We start from the raw sequence: 15,347 nt of genomic DNA on the forward strand, positions 1-15,347 counted from the left end.
CAATCGATCAATAAAATAAAAAACCCACAACAATATCATGTTGCAGTTGCTTTGGTCTATGACAAATATCACAAAAATTTCAATTAACCTATGATTTGTAAAATTCGCTGATTTAATATGAAAAGTAAAATTTCACACCAAGCCTGCAGACCCGACTGTCTCACCAAGGAGTCTTTGCCTGTTCACTGGAGTGACAGCCCTCAAAACCCGATAAAGCCAGCATGGGCAGGTCCTCCGTAAACCAGGAAAAGGCTCCCACTCTGAACATGTTTCTGGGCCACAAGGGTTGGCCTGGGAGAGAATGCTGAGTCTCCCAGACTTCTGTCCCTGCTTCCCTCAGTGTCTGTGCCCCACAGAACAACAAAGACCAGCATGATACATTTGTCCTCACCAGGAGGAACCCAGACCTGCTCCTCTTCCACACCTTACTCTGGGGAGCCACCCACGCTGACAGCTGAAGAGTAAAGAAGAAGGGATACATCTGTTTTTAGTCCCAGGCCAGCCTTCCAGCATGCGACCTAAACCCTCTGAGGGCCTCCATGTTCTCACATGTAAAATCAGAGCTGGAACTGGAAAAGCTGCAAGGCTTCTCCGAGTCTGACAACTTCAGTCCTGCCCAGGCTCCCCAAAAAAGCGCTACAGTGAAACCTGAGTTGTTCAACTTCCCACGTGATAGTCGCCCCTGTCCACTTCCTCTCTGCAGCCCGGCACACTCAAGTATTTAGGGATTCAAGTAGCTTCACAGCACTGCATTCATCAGCACACTCCTCCCGTGACTGTGATTTATACTTTTCCAGTTCCTTTAGATAGCTCCTTGCTGCTGGTGATTTTATTTTCTGAAGTCACCTCAGCTTACAGTTCTTCTCGATATCCTGTGTGGCAGGCAGCACGGAACCAAAGCGAGATTTCCAAAGATGCAACAGCTGTTCCTTTTAACATTTAGAAACTCAACGTGACCAAAAATCTTTTCAGAGAAAACAATCATTCCACAGATAATTTTACCTGTCTGTAAATTCACTTTTTGTCATGAAATAAATTAAAACACTGCAACCCTGTCTAAAGAAAGGTAACAGAGGTGGGCTGGAACCTTCCCGCAGACCAGAGGCACAGTGTGAAGTGACCGTGGAGGGGTTATGTGCCCAGTAGCAAGTGCTGCGCATTAGCTGGGTATCTGCATAAGCTCCACCAGCCTTCAAAGGAGCTTCAAAGTACTTTGAGCAAAAGAAATAAAAGCAATGACTTATTACTGATTGATCTAAAATGGAGCTCTGCTAGAAAACAAATATTATCAACCACCTGAAGAACACTCTGGGGCTTCCGATCTGGAACAGGAGCACTGATGGCTCCCCCGCTGCCAGGGACACACTGCGGAGAGCTGCAAATGGAACGAACAGTGGAGGAGCACTCAGTGATGCAGCCAGTCATCCTGGACACGAAGCTGAGAAAGGAACACAGCCCACAGGTCTGTCAAGGTGCCACTGCCATGTCTGCTGCAAAGCAAAGTACAGTTAGCAGGAAGAAACCAAAGCTGACTTCTTTTAAGTCTGTAGATAAACTTAAGGCTATTTTCCTATCTTGTGGTCACAGAGAAGAAAATGCAGATGAACGGAGTTGCTGCGCACCTGCTGCCAGGTACTCAGCCTTTCACACTCCTCCTGAACAGGCGCTCTACTGTGCGAAATATGCAGCAGCGGCCAGCTGTCTCAGATAGCTCACCTCCCTTCTCCCACAAGGCTCTGCTGAGGGAAATATCCACTCCTTGGACAGAAAAACATGCATGGCACAGTCAGCGCGGGACTGACGACCTTGGAAGCCAGGCCGGAGCCACCCAAGGCCAGCACACTACAACTGAGGAGCAGAGAGGGCTACCTCTTGAAGACAGGAGCACACCTCTGTGGAAAATAACTGGATTTCACCAGACAGAATTCCAGAGAGGGTAAGAATGGCTCGATCTACAAAGGGCAAAGAGAAGCCACACCCAACATGGTGAGGACACAGAGGATCCCGAGTCACAGGGAGCCCAGAGTCGGAACAAAAGCCGGTTGTGGCAACTCTGATGCATGAAGACTGTGGGTTCAATGACTCATTTGGGGACCTTGGGTGAGACATTTAATTTCCCACTCACTGTGCCACTGCCTTCCAACCTGTAAAATGGAGGACAAAGGCACATTAGGGTATCTCGACACTTTTGGACCCTGGCAAGAAATAAGAGCATTACGTATAAAAGGGATGACTCAATACCCACAAGGAATGGCTAAAAGAAAGTCTGACAATACCAAGTGCTAATGATGCAGTGGACAAACTAGGAACCTTAGTCACTGACGGAAATGTAAAATGGTGCAACCACTTTGGAAAACAGTTTAACAGGTTTTTCAAAAGTTAAATATACTGCTCACAAAAATCAGAGGATATTTTATCGCTTCATATTCATTTTTGAAATATCCCCTAATTTTTATGAGCAGTATATACACCCACAACACGACCAAGCCATGCCCGTCCTAGGTATCTGCCTAAGAGAAATACGGTCAAGGTGCTGCTATTCATAATAACCAAAAACTACCCCCCCCAAATCTAAACATCTGTCAAATAGAAAAATAAAATGTACATCCACATGATGTAATAATTTCATGATAAAAAGAAACAAATTACAGATACATGCAACACTGCTGAACCTCAAACTATTATAATTAAAAAAAAATCCAGATCCAAAATCTTAAGTTCTGTATAATCCCATTTATATGAAATTTCCAGAAAAGGCAAAATGATAAAGATGGAATGCAGATTAACCACTGTCTGGGCTGGGGTAGGGACGGGGCTGGACAACACACAGGTACAAGGGAGCTCTCTGGTGATGAAAATGTTCCCAAACTGGACTGTGGTGATGTTTCACAACTGTCTAAGTGTCTTAAAATCCAACCACCCGCACGTGGGTGAATTCTGCAGCCTATAAAATATACATGACATAGAACTCAGTAAGGTGGCTGAGAGAAAGAATCAGAACCAGTACCTGCAGCTTCTGCAGGAGCACTCAGCATCCTTCCCGGTTACTGTTATGATCTGCTGTTGAAGGTGCAGCTTCAACATTGAAAACTAAGGCTTGTGTGTTTGACAGTTGTGAAAAAATATCAGAAAGTATATGAACATGATCCAGAAGTCTGTTCTATGTCTCCTCGAAAGTCTCCCTGCTGTTTCTCTTTAATATCTCATGGCCTTCATGGATAGCATGACTTCCTTTTCTTGGATTCCAAATGAAAATTGCCACACAAAATTAAAAGCATGAGCTTTATGACTTTCAGTTATAAATAAAGCCACATAAAATGACTATAGTTGCCTTTTCTATGAAAATGCCAGAAAACTAAAAACATATATCCTGAAATCATTTTTTTCCTCATTTTACATGGTTTCCCTGGTATTAATTATCATAAATCAGTTTGTTTTCCTGCTTTCATACATATAAAATTTGAATCTTTACAGATGTAGATTTAGAACTTAGTGCATGGAAAAACCAACACTTCTTGACTCGCAGGAAGATACATAACATGTTAAAATGCTCTGGATACACACTTAAAGCCACCATTGTCTCCGCCTGACAAGTCTATCTGTTCTCATCCTCAGGAAAATACGAAGGGTATATAACTAGTTATTTAAAAATATATACATTAAAAATAAATAAAAAGACGTCCTGCTGTATCTGTGATGCTGAAAATGTGGGATACTTTTTGGATGACAGAAAACAAGATCGAAAAACCACAAGACATGGAAACTCTAGGAGCTCTGGAACTTGAAGTCACCACCACCCTTAATCCCGTAATACTCTCATTTCTCACTCTGCCTTAGAACCAAAAATTTAGAGTGAACAAACAAACAAACAAAAACAGTCAAAGTTTAATGTAAATAAAAGGGGGAAAATAGTGTGAAACAGATTGAAAACTCTATGTCCCCACGTTCAGAGGGAACCTAAAAAGTCTCTGCAGTATGCCGATTTCACTTTCATGAGCCAAAGAGAAACACCAACTTCACAGCTGCAGTATGTTCTTACGAAGTCAATCTGATTTTTAAAAACAGAAATCATGGTGTCCTTGGGTCTACAAAATAACAGTTGAATGAACTGAAACGAACATTTGTGTCCTGCTCACAGCCTGGGCAAGGTCTGTAGGTAACACAAACAGCCGAAACAACAGGCCTTCCTCTCCTTATGGAGACACAACGGCTCTGCGTACTGTACCTCTGACAGGGTTGGATTCCATTCTGTGTTCTACTGTTCATAGTTTTTTACTTCTCAACTGTAAACTCTTTCAGGACCATTTTCCATTCATCTCTGTACCCTCTACCCCTTACAGAGTTTTTTCACATGTTGCAAATACGCAGTGAAATTAGTAAATAAATTGTTTAAATAAACATAGAATTTAATAAGGATGTGTTATATACAGACTTATAGACACTATTACATTTCTAGCCTTGGGTTTCTACATCACCGTGATTCGTGTCAGCCGAATTTCTATGATGGGTTCCAGCTTTGCTGGTAAAGCAATGGATGCATTTATTTTTAAAAATCACATATTCAAATAAAGACAATAAGACTATTTATATATATATATATATATATATATATATATCTCTCACATCCCTATCTGTGCTTACAAATCAGGTAAAAGCATTAAAATGGATTCGGCTGATTCAATTACCCAATTCCCCACCATGACTTCCAGCCTCTGTGCTTAAAGGGCTGCTTTATCAAAACAAGGCCCAGGCATGGAAACTCTAGCCCAGGGCAGCCTCAGGTGAAATGCATCATATATGCATGTCCGTTGTTTGTGCTACCCTGGTTTGGATTTACTTATCACATGCTGCTTTGTAACTGATTTTTGATATAACTTGTGTTTTCTCTCCCATGGCCAGAAATGACATCTCCTGTTTCCTTGGTATTTTCCAGCACCTTCTCACACGGGGCCTTATGTGTAACATGTCCACAGAAACATGCTGGCTGAACAGACAGACTTGGGTTCTTAGCCTTACTCATTACCTGAAAAGTAAGAGACCTTTCGCTTTTTCTCTGTGCATTGTTCTATGCACATATAAACTAAGATCACGTAAACTCAGACTTTTGTGTGGTAAACTAACATACAATGGGCAACAGTGTGAGAAGAATGAAACAGAGATAGGATTCTCTAAATGAGACAGTTCAAAAAGCACCGAGCTTTAGGCCAGGATTCACCCACCCCGCGCAGGTGCGGACAGCCTGTGTACCACGGGGAACCAGGGGGAGTTTACTTACTGCCAGGACACAGACAAATAAACATCAGTGTCCACTTTAGATTTCTCACAGATATAAAGCCAACTCAAGTCCAAATGCCTATAAAATGTAAAGTTCCTAACAATAAGAAAATAAAATGTACATTTAAAGCACTTCATAAGTCATCATGAATCTCATTTTACAAATAAAAAAAATAAAGCTCAAAAGCCAAGTGACAACAAGAAAAACTGACCCACAATGAGACATATTAGAGATAAAAATTCTAGAATTTAAAGAAAAAATTCTGGCATCCAGGAGAAAAGTTCAGGTCACTGTTAAGGGAAAGAAATGAGACCAGCACCAGACTTCATGCAAGATAATGGATCAGCATACTTAATGGATCAGCATACTTAAGATACTTGAATAAAAAAAATATGAGCTGAGGATTTTATGTCTAGTTGAACCAACCACTAACCTATAAGGAGCACAAACTTATAAAAACGCAAGAACTCAGGAAATACAGCTGCCCCAAGCCCTTCCTGAGAAATCTACTACAGAACTAGCTTCGAAACACCAAAACGACTGACAATAATGGGCGGATGATGTGCATTATATACAGATTTACAAAGTGATTTTATGAAAGATACAGTATTATAATGTCTACATGCTCTGACATCATAAACATAGCACAGCTACCACAAAGTGGGGGGAGAAGAACAGGAGGAATGTATGAGAAATACAATAAACTTGTTGACTGTGTTAAAGATGTTTATCTGGAAGTAAAAAGATAGTATTTCAAGTCACATGATACAAGATAAAAAGTAAAGGGCAAAAACGGTTAGTATCTAATTTTACTATCACGCAAAGGATCAATACACACATCCAAAAAAAAAGTAGGCAGGAGTGGCAAATTTATGTCATGTCAAAAATGACTATTAGAACAGAAATTCAAACCTTCTTAAAAACAAAAAAATGGACAAGAGGAAAAATATAGCATAAAACTATATGAAAGAATCAAGTACAAATATTAATTTTATAATTAAATTGGTTTAAATGGCCTATTAAATAAAAGGGTTTTCAGATGAAAGCAAAGGTCAAGTGGAAACTCAAAGGGAACATGGAACCTGGCAGAGCTGGGCCCAGCATCCATTCTCCCTGGCTCTGAGCTTTTTCTGTAGAAGCACTGAAGAAGGGGACCCAAGACCCAGCCAGGAAAGCTCTACCAAATGTACTATAATGACAACCTCTGCCATTAAAGAACAAAATAATTAAACAGAAATCTAAATATTAATAAAAAATTTAATGCAATAGCCAGGCATGACTTTTTAAGATAAATGCCGTTTTGGGGACTCATTCATCCAATTCAGTCAACAAATATTTATCAAGGCAACATGTGATCAGATCCTTTTCCAAGGACTGGTGATTCAAGGCCTGACTGTCGTCTTCCTTGTGTTGCAGAGACCCAGAAACATCAATGAAATACATGTTGCTGGACTTAAAAATACATGGTAGTGTCAGCCTCCTAAAACAGAAGATTAATGGAAACAATGAAGGCCCCAAGCTACATCGACACGTAGGTGCTGGTAAAATAATGCATCTTATTACTGCCTATGATACCAGGCAAAACCACAGCTCATTAAAATGCCTAAGATGGGAAGGATTACCAAGTAAAGCATTCTGCCACGGGAACTTAACTAATGCTTCCTATAAAAGTAACTAAAAAGTCAAAAAATTTTCCTCTGCCTGCCCCCCTTTCCCATCCAAACTCTGATGCCTTCTATTAAAATGCCTTTCATCTTCCATGGCATGGAAGAGCTGCTGAGAGCTGGCACCAAAAATGCTAACATCAACAATAGTATAATTACCTGCACACTTTCAAGTGCTTTAAAAATACATGCCGGGTTGGGATTTTCCTACTTTAGAAATGTGTGCTTTATATGCTGGTGGTCTAGAACCGTCAATAGTCTGGGTCAAAAAGAATTTTTACATCTTGCCCAAAGCATTCTTCTCTACAGCAATTATATATTTGAGTTGTTTGTATCTCAGCTACTTCCAGAAAGCGTATGTGTCAGCCTACAGCACCGTTGCATGGCACTGCTGTTTCATGACACTACTTTAATGTACATTTACAAGAGCGGATACCGGGAAAGCACTTAGCAGCGCAGGGTCTGACACATGACAAGCACCAGCTATTATTATATGAATTGTTCTTTTTAAAATATGTAAATAAGTATCTGAAGGTAAGTGAGGGGCTGTGCTTTCATTTTCCTAGTTACGCTAGTTGAAAATAACGAATTTTATAGTACACTGAGATTTCTCAGAATATTTTTTTAAGATATAAATCTTAAAAATAATAATAAATCTATAGATATAAATGCAATGCTATAAAATAATACACATCAGACTACCTTCCCGAGGCTACCAAAACACATTTTATCAGCAATTATTCCTTGGTCCAGCTTTTTAAAAAGGGCGAGAGAAAAAAATAAAAACACTCAAGATCTCATGAAACCGGATCTAACTTGAGACCTGGGTTCAGAGTTTAATAAATTATGTATTAGTTAGGAATTTACAAGGAAAAAATGGAGACCCGCTCATAACACCCAGTTTCAAATATTTCAATAAAATAACAAATTGCATATTAACAGCACTATAATTACTCCTTTTGTTTGGTTTCTTTGTAATTACTTTTAATAAATTACTCCGCCGCCCCCTATCACTCAAGTAAGTTGTCATCCAAAGACACAATCGGTACAACACAGGACACAAAGCCACTCACAGATAGGGAGGGCGGCTGGCGCCTCAAGAGCTGTGACTCACTAGAATCCATAAAGCTTTCCTATGAAGATCAAGTATCAATGAAGCCATTGTAAGAGATTACAGCTATATAAATGTAGGCTAGCTATGAATTCTCACAGGGCAAGAGCACTTTCTAAAGAGGCAAGGGCACCAAAGCCTGGGAAACCACGCAACACAAACACCGCCTGAGCTGAGGGGTGGCCACCCATGCCCACCATCTTGCTAACTGCAGGGTAGCTCCCATACAGTGAAGGGACCCTTGGGGCAGCACTCCCTAAATTCATCTTGTGCCATTTTGTCAAGCCTTGCTGCCTGATGACGCAGGAGTCAAGCCTAACACAGTTGCCATTTGCTATTATGTAGGGTTCAAGAAAAAGCTAGATAATTATTGGTCTTAAGTACTGTTTTCCAGAGACCATAAACCAGATATAAAACATGCGTTTGCCACAAAAGGCAAAGAGCAGTAAGGCACTTTGTTAAATAGCTTAAAATTTGTACCTACCTTTATCATGTTGAATATTTCAACATTAGAACTGTAATAAAAACATTCTCTTAGAATGTAAAAATACTCTAGAAAGAGAAATAAATGTGGTAAAATGCATAAACCAAGTTGGATTTTAAAACACAATTTTTAAAATCCTCGATGAATTATTATTCAGACTAAGATTATCACTGACTGTAGTTCATAATCAAGTGTACGGAAAGAACAAATGAAATAAAAGTTGAGTGACAATGCTCCAGAATTTAGGAAAGATGTTATCACAAAGAAAATCGTTCTGACATTTTTTTTCTCAAAGATGCGGAAAATAAATTTACCATTTGGTGCCAACTAGAATGGCCACTGAATACTTTTCACAACCATTTTGCTAAATGTCTGTTTCACTTGGTATATCACAAAAAAGTTCGCCAGATTTAAGCAATCTCACGCTTAAGAGCACTGTTTCTCAGATTTTGGCAAAAAAGAATAATGAAGGGTAACCGTCCAGGGTGTGCTGGCTGGAACCCTCTGCACCGCCTGTTCTTTACGACTAATCGTAACTGACGCCAGACAATCCCACCCTCGCCAAGACTGCTCGCTTCAAGACACACACACATAAAGGAATGTTTGTTAATAATAACGAACAACCTTAAAATTGTTAAAGTGTCAATGTTTTAACAGTATATCAATGAATGTTTCTGATATCATAAGTTCTTACTGAAAGCCATAAATGAATAATTTAAAATTTGTTCTCTACTTATTATCAGATATGCATAAAGATTCAGTGAATCTGAAAATCGAAATTTTCTTCCCCTAAAGGAATTACACGCCACACGTTTCCCCTAAATATATTTCATAAACTATTATTCTATAGTTATCCTTCATCCTTCGACTACTAATCAAAGAATTACTAAAAACTTTATACTATTTTACGTGAGTTTATAGAAAAAATTATATTATTCCTTAATCTTTTAATGTGATCAGTAATTTGTATTGTCTTTGACTCAAAGATAAAAATCAGAAAAAAAAATGTGTAGTCTTCTTTCAAAACCAATGACCATTTAGTAAAATCTATTAACATTCCTTTTAAAAATACACATCATACAGCTTACTGTTGCCATCCCCATTGTTGAACTGGCCCGTGAAGAACAGGCTGACCCATTCATCCTAATTGTTCTTTGTGTAGTTTCTCGTGTTCCCCTCGCCTTTCTGTTGTACAAATTGTTCAAACTAAATAAAAAGAACTCAAAATAATGAAAAGTGAAGAATATCAGAATGTAAGAAGAAAGTACCTAAGGACCAGAAGCAAAACAGGTGAGTTTTGTCACTCAAAATGAAGAAAACAAAGTTTTAAAGGAATTCAGTTATACTAGTGAGAAGCGCTATAATGTGAGGATGAAATAAAATGGCAATAAATGTCACAGAAGATACAAGATGCCTAAGAGAATGATGTGTCTCCAGAAAGAGGAGCTACGTAAATCTGTGAGAGGCACAGCGCCACAGTAGAGCTGTGGGGGTGGGAATGACAGCACAGCAGACCAAGAAAGTCTGGAGAGAGTGTCTCAAATCACTTCTCTGGGTGGTACCTCTCACCCAGTTTACTTTATTTCATTATTCGTTATTTTAACCCACAGCTGAGCGCAGAGTAAGTTTGTTTTGCTTCCCCTTCTGAGTTCACGGAAAAACTCAACTAGTATGGTATTTCAAGTTACACCAGGCTATGCCTACCACTTAGCACCTTCCTTTAGGGGGGATACTAATATCTCCTGTAAGACTGCATTCTTCACGTGCAAGTCCTCGCCAGGGTCAGTTCCAGACCCCAGCCCCGCACCACGGCTCTGATTTCCTTCCTCAAGCAGGTCAGAAGACTGCTCTCCACAAGCCAGTAAAGATCAGAGGGGAAAATGCCGTGGCCCTCAGAGCTGAATGCCGACTGGTTAACCAAGTTCACTCAGCGAGGCTGAATCCTGTGTGAGCCCCGAGATGCAGAGATCAGGACACGGCAGAGAGCACAGCGTGGGGGAGACTCAGGGCACAGAAACAAAGCTGGCAAATAAAGAGAAGAGCTGGGGCTAAAACGTACACCTCCCAGAAATGACTCAAACCCAGGCTCCTATCTTACAGCATTGTACAACGAACACCACAGGAAAGATCACGCTTTCACGTGGTAGGAAAATACAGTGGCTGCATGGAAAAGGGGAAACTAACTAATCTGCTTCACTTGTGGTATGGCAGACATTAAAAAAAAACCTTATTAAATTCAATAGTAAGTTAACAATAAGTATACTAATTACTAGTAGTAGGTACTAGTAACAGGTTCAAATCCTAGCAAAAGGTAAACACATGACCTTGGTTTGAATCCTTATTACACACAGAATTCCATCTGTATTTTGGAACAGACACTGGGACAGTCAGATACACCTCGGCAGGGTGGCTTCTGTGCCTTTCGGACCGTGTTCTAACGCTCTCGGTTGCTGACTCCCTTTCACTTTGCCCTTGAAAATGTTGCATGCTTTGTCTCAGCAAGCTCCAAACCCTCCCCTGGGCAGGGCAGAGGCCGACAGTGGGCACTGGGCTCAGCTGCGTACAGAGTCAGGAGGAAAGACTGGAGACGCCCGTAATTATCCTCTGACACAACTTTGAAAGTTCCCATCTTCTCCCCATCTCCACCTTCAAAGTTAAGCTGGTCAGCTTTTATGCTTCATTCCTTGAAAGGGAATTCGGCATGTTGGTCCCAATCAACTTCATTTTCATATCCTCTTTAAGACTGCCACCCACATTCTCTAAAAAGAAAAGGCAAGCGTATGCAATTCTCCCCCATAAACCCTAACACAGTATCCTCTCTCAAGAAGGCTCAGGGCAGAACTTTTAGCTTGGGAGGAAATTCCTCAGTCTCCCCTCTCCCCCCTTCTCATTCTCAGATAGCAGTGGTCAGGTCATGGATGTCACAGACATGATTACTTCAAGGTCAGATTTTGGTAGTGATGGTACCCAGTAATCCGCAAAGATAATGGCCTCTCTTTCTTTAATGTGTGATACATTGTGTGATTGCGTAATCTTATTTTTGGTTAAAAAAATACCTAGAAAATATTTTTTAAAAAGTACCAAGCAAGCCATAATTCCTTTTTCTTCCTTTGAACATTTTACGATCTCATTCATCAACTCACATTTTAAAAAACACCTAGACCATAAAAGTTAAGCAAACACAACCTACCACAGCATACTACTGAGCTAAAGTCAGAAAACTCAAGTCTATCCAAAATGACAGTTTCTTCTATTACTATTTAAATAAAGTAACATATGATTTTTTTCTTTTATTTAAAAAGGGAAAAGCTGGGCTGTCCCTTTCCACCTACTGAATATCTAACTACAGATGACTATACTCCTAGGCCAGTTCATTTTGCAATTCTCTTAGAAGCGCCCTTGGTATCCTGAAGTGCACTTTGGAACTTTGGTATCGCCTTCATTATGATGTGCTTTGTGCACATTCTCCGTCGCTGCAATGCCCATACTAAGGCAACACATCACAGAAGTTGGCAGCAGTGCTATCAGCAAGAATTTGGCTTCAGAAACAGGAGTGATTCATCATACATTCTAGCAGCCGAAAAACACACCACTATTTTAATCGCTTGGTGCTATCGAAAGTAAAAAAATAAAGAAGTACTGAAAATAATTTTAAAAAGCAACAAAAATCTTATCTGCTGTAACATTATTCATTTTTGAGTTTTCACTAAAAGCCCCTTAGAAAACAACTGACTACTTACCTTCTTTCACGATATTCACCACAATAACAAATCAAGTCTTAATACAATTTTAGGAGAAAACAGGTAGTCCAAACTTCTGCAAAGTAATACTGAAATTCTAAATTCAGAATAACAAATTTCTCGTTTGCTTCACAAGAGTAATCTACTTTTTTCAGCTTCAGCCTAAAGGACTGACTGTGTGACTGCATCAGTCAGAAGCAAAAAGAGAATCTCAACGCTGTGCGTGATTTATTCAAAAGCCTCCCTTTTTTTCAGGGGGTACCTTAACACTGCCATAAAAAAATACTACCAGCCTAATATAATAATGGAACCCACTTAGGTCCTACTGCTCCACTTAATGATTCTGAAACAAATCATCCCAGGTCATTCTGACTTCATGAGAACATATTATGTTGATAATCATTAGGATTATCAGCCAATATTCCTACAGAACTATCGACGTACAATCAGTCTACTGTAAATTTAATTTAAACAAAATAAAATATCCTCCTATATTGTTGTGATCAAGTCCTCAAGGACAGACAGGAAGATTTATCAAGAACTGCGCCCAGTGTTCTCTATCAGGGACCCCTACCTTTTCAAACACTTCTTCGGTCCCCCTTCGCTTCCGTTTTCGGGGTCTCCGGTTCACCCGAATCCATTTCTCGACCTGAAGTTCAAAAACCACAAAGCATTTAAAATAGGATCTTAAGTCCTGGGGGCCGCCCCTCGGCGTGAGAAACGCTCGACGGCCCCGCGACACAGCCTCCCCGGCTCCACTCGAGAAGGCGCCGGCGACCGTCGGAGCCAGCCGGGCCGCCTGCGCGCAGGGGGCGCGCCGACGCCGTGACCTTCGCCCGGGCGCTCCCCCCCGTCTCGGTCCCGGGCCGCCCATGCCTGCGCCCCCCAAACAGGGCCACTTAACACCCGGGGGTTGTGGGGGGGGGGCATGCGGCGCGGGACCCACCGCCCCTGCAAAGAGGAAGCGCAAGGACCACGCTGGCCGCACTCACCTCGGCGCCCACTTGCCGCGCGAGTCCGCACTCTGCCCCGGCCTGGGGCTCGGTCTGCAGTGGCTGCGGGGGAAGGGGACAGTCAAGTTTACCCCGGGGCTCGCCCCAGCCTCCCTCCCTCCCGCCCTACCACCTCGACGCGCTGACCCTGGATGTACCTCGCCGCCATAGGTGAGCGGGAGAGCAAGGGCGCCGGGGCCCGTTGAGGCCCGCTGCCTGGCCCGCCCGGTGCAGAGAAGCGGGCGCTCGGGGCCCGCAGCACCTAAAGCGCAGAGCGGGCGGCGAGCGGCGCGGGGCCGGAGCGGCGGCGCGGGCGGCAGGCGGGCACTGGGCGGGGCGGGGCCTGCCTTAAAGGTATAGGCGCTGCGCCGCGCTCCCCGCAGGTCGCCCCCGCCCCCGCCGGCGCGCCTGCGATTTTATTGTTCTCTGCAAACATCTTTCGTCCTCCCCAAGGTCTGGCCTGCGCCCGCGCTCCCGTGCCCTCCTGCGCGCGGACCGCCCCAGGCGCGCAAGCCTTACCTTTCGAGCCCTCACCCCTGGCGGGCACTGACTCGCCGCGAAAGGGTTTGTTGGCAGCTTTTAGGGGCAGAAGTGCTGCCCGCCCGCAAGCAGGAGAAGCCCTCTAACCCCCGCGGCCAGTCTAAACTCGCTTCTCAGGTCAGAAACCTAAGTGTCCAGATGGCCTTCGCTAGGGAAAGGAACTTTCCTAATGGAGCTTTTTCTAGGAATGGATTATATGCCATTAGGTAGGCGTTTTCAATGGCCCCTCCGGATTTAGGGGCGGTGGCAGGTGACCACTCTGGGGTAGAAGCGAAGATCGCGTAAAAGACGAGTCCCGCGCTCTCCCAGCGCGTCGCGGGAGCCCAAGCGCCCTAAGCACAGCCGGCACCGTACCCGCCCTGCCCGTGAACCCTCTAAGAGACTGGAGATAATTGAAAAGGTAGACAACCTGTCTTCATAATTAGGGGAAAAGTTTGCAATCCGTTTATAAAGTGTGTGATGCCCCAAGTTTTTGACGCTGACCCGCCAAAGACTTTCTTCACGTCTGCATCAGAAATTGGCTAAACCAGACTGGGACGCAAGCGCTTGAGAAGAGTCGGGTCGCACGTGTGTTTGCTGATCTTGACCACCCCTTTAACTTTATCGCATTTCTTTAAAGAAAATCTGCCTTGCCCTCTCTTTATTGCTACTCCATCCTTCTTTCAAGATCAAAAGCTTTAGATCAAAGCCAAGATCAAACTCACTACTTTAAATAGAAGCAACTTTGCCATGGACTATTTTGCACAAAGAGGAGCTTCTTAATGGAGACAGCACAGTGTAAAACTTTGTTTTACCGCTTCAGCCCACATTCACAACTGAACTACCTAAAATTACATTGAGGATGCACTTCTATTTCCTAAAATAAACAACAGGTCTCCTTAAATCGAGGATTTTAGACTTTGTGTTTCCAGGAGTACAAAAAACAAAAACTATGGAGTTATATAGACAGAGTAACCATTTTGTATCCATATTTAGCTAAGAGACATGAAATGTGTGCTCATTTGTTAAAGATTGTCCAGTGTTATCAAATGTTCTTAAACATAATATATAATCATCATATTTGAATTTTCTACTGTAAAAGAAATGCATAAAAATAGTTAACACCTTGCAAGTCTCGAATACACAGGCAGGTAAAACACAACCGATTAAGTGGGTTATATATATAATTATACAGCTACTTAATTTTACATGGAAATAAAACTTTCAGCTATGCAAGCTTCCACGCTACTAATAACAGTTCCAGAATCAATAGAAATCTATTACAGGCTGACATGAACCTACTAGAGTTGTTTTCCTTGGGAATTCACTGTACCTATGAACTCTGATAGGAACAACTCAATATTGATGTATTAAATAGTGCCCTGCCTAAATGGACCTTTCTTAAGTGTCCTCTTTGTTGACCAGTGAACAATTTTAAAACACGTAGTCGTTGAAGAAACAAAACCAAAAATAAATTCCAATAACACAGTAGCAAAATAAAGATAACTATTGCAAATTATCAATAAATCTATGAAAATCTGTTGTTACAGCTCGGTAGTTAA

At 41.9% G+C, this 15,347-nt stretch overlaps 1 protein-coding gene across 8 annotated transcripts in view; it reads right to left on the reverse strand.

Annotated features, from left to right (window-relative positions):
- AOPEP (aminopeptidase O (putative)) overlaps positions 1–15,347 on the reverse strand; it is a 385,199-nt gene that overhangs the window by 69,093 nt on the left and 300,759 nt on the right. For all 8 annotated transcript variants that reach the window (XR_010749226.1, XR_010749227.1, XR_010749230.1 and 5 more), the window contains 2 exons: positions 13,267–13,329; positions 12,849–12,923 (listed from right to left, as the gene is read on the reverse strand). Coding sequence is in view for 3 of the 8 variants with exons in the window: in XM_066368340.1 (XP_066224437.1) it covers positions 12,849–12,923; positions 13,267–13,329 (138 nt within the window). In the remaining 5 variants the exon portion in view is untranslated. The remainder of the gene's footprint in view (positions 1–12,848; positions 12,924–13,266; positions 13,330–15,347) is intronic.

This window comes from Saccopteryx leptura, chromosome 2, assembly GCF_036850995.1.
Source record: "Saccopteryx leptura isolate mSacLep1 chromosome 2, mSacLep1_pri_phased_curated, whole genome shotgun sequence".
NCBI classification, from domain to species: domain Eukaryota; kingdom Metazoa; phylum Chordata; class Mammalia; order Chiroptera; family Emballonuridae; genus Saccopteryx; species Saccopteryx leptura.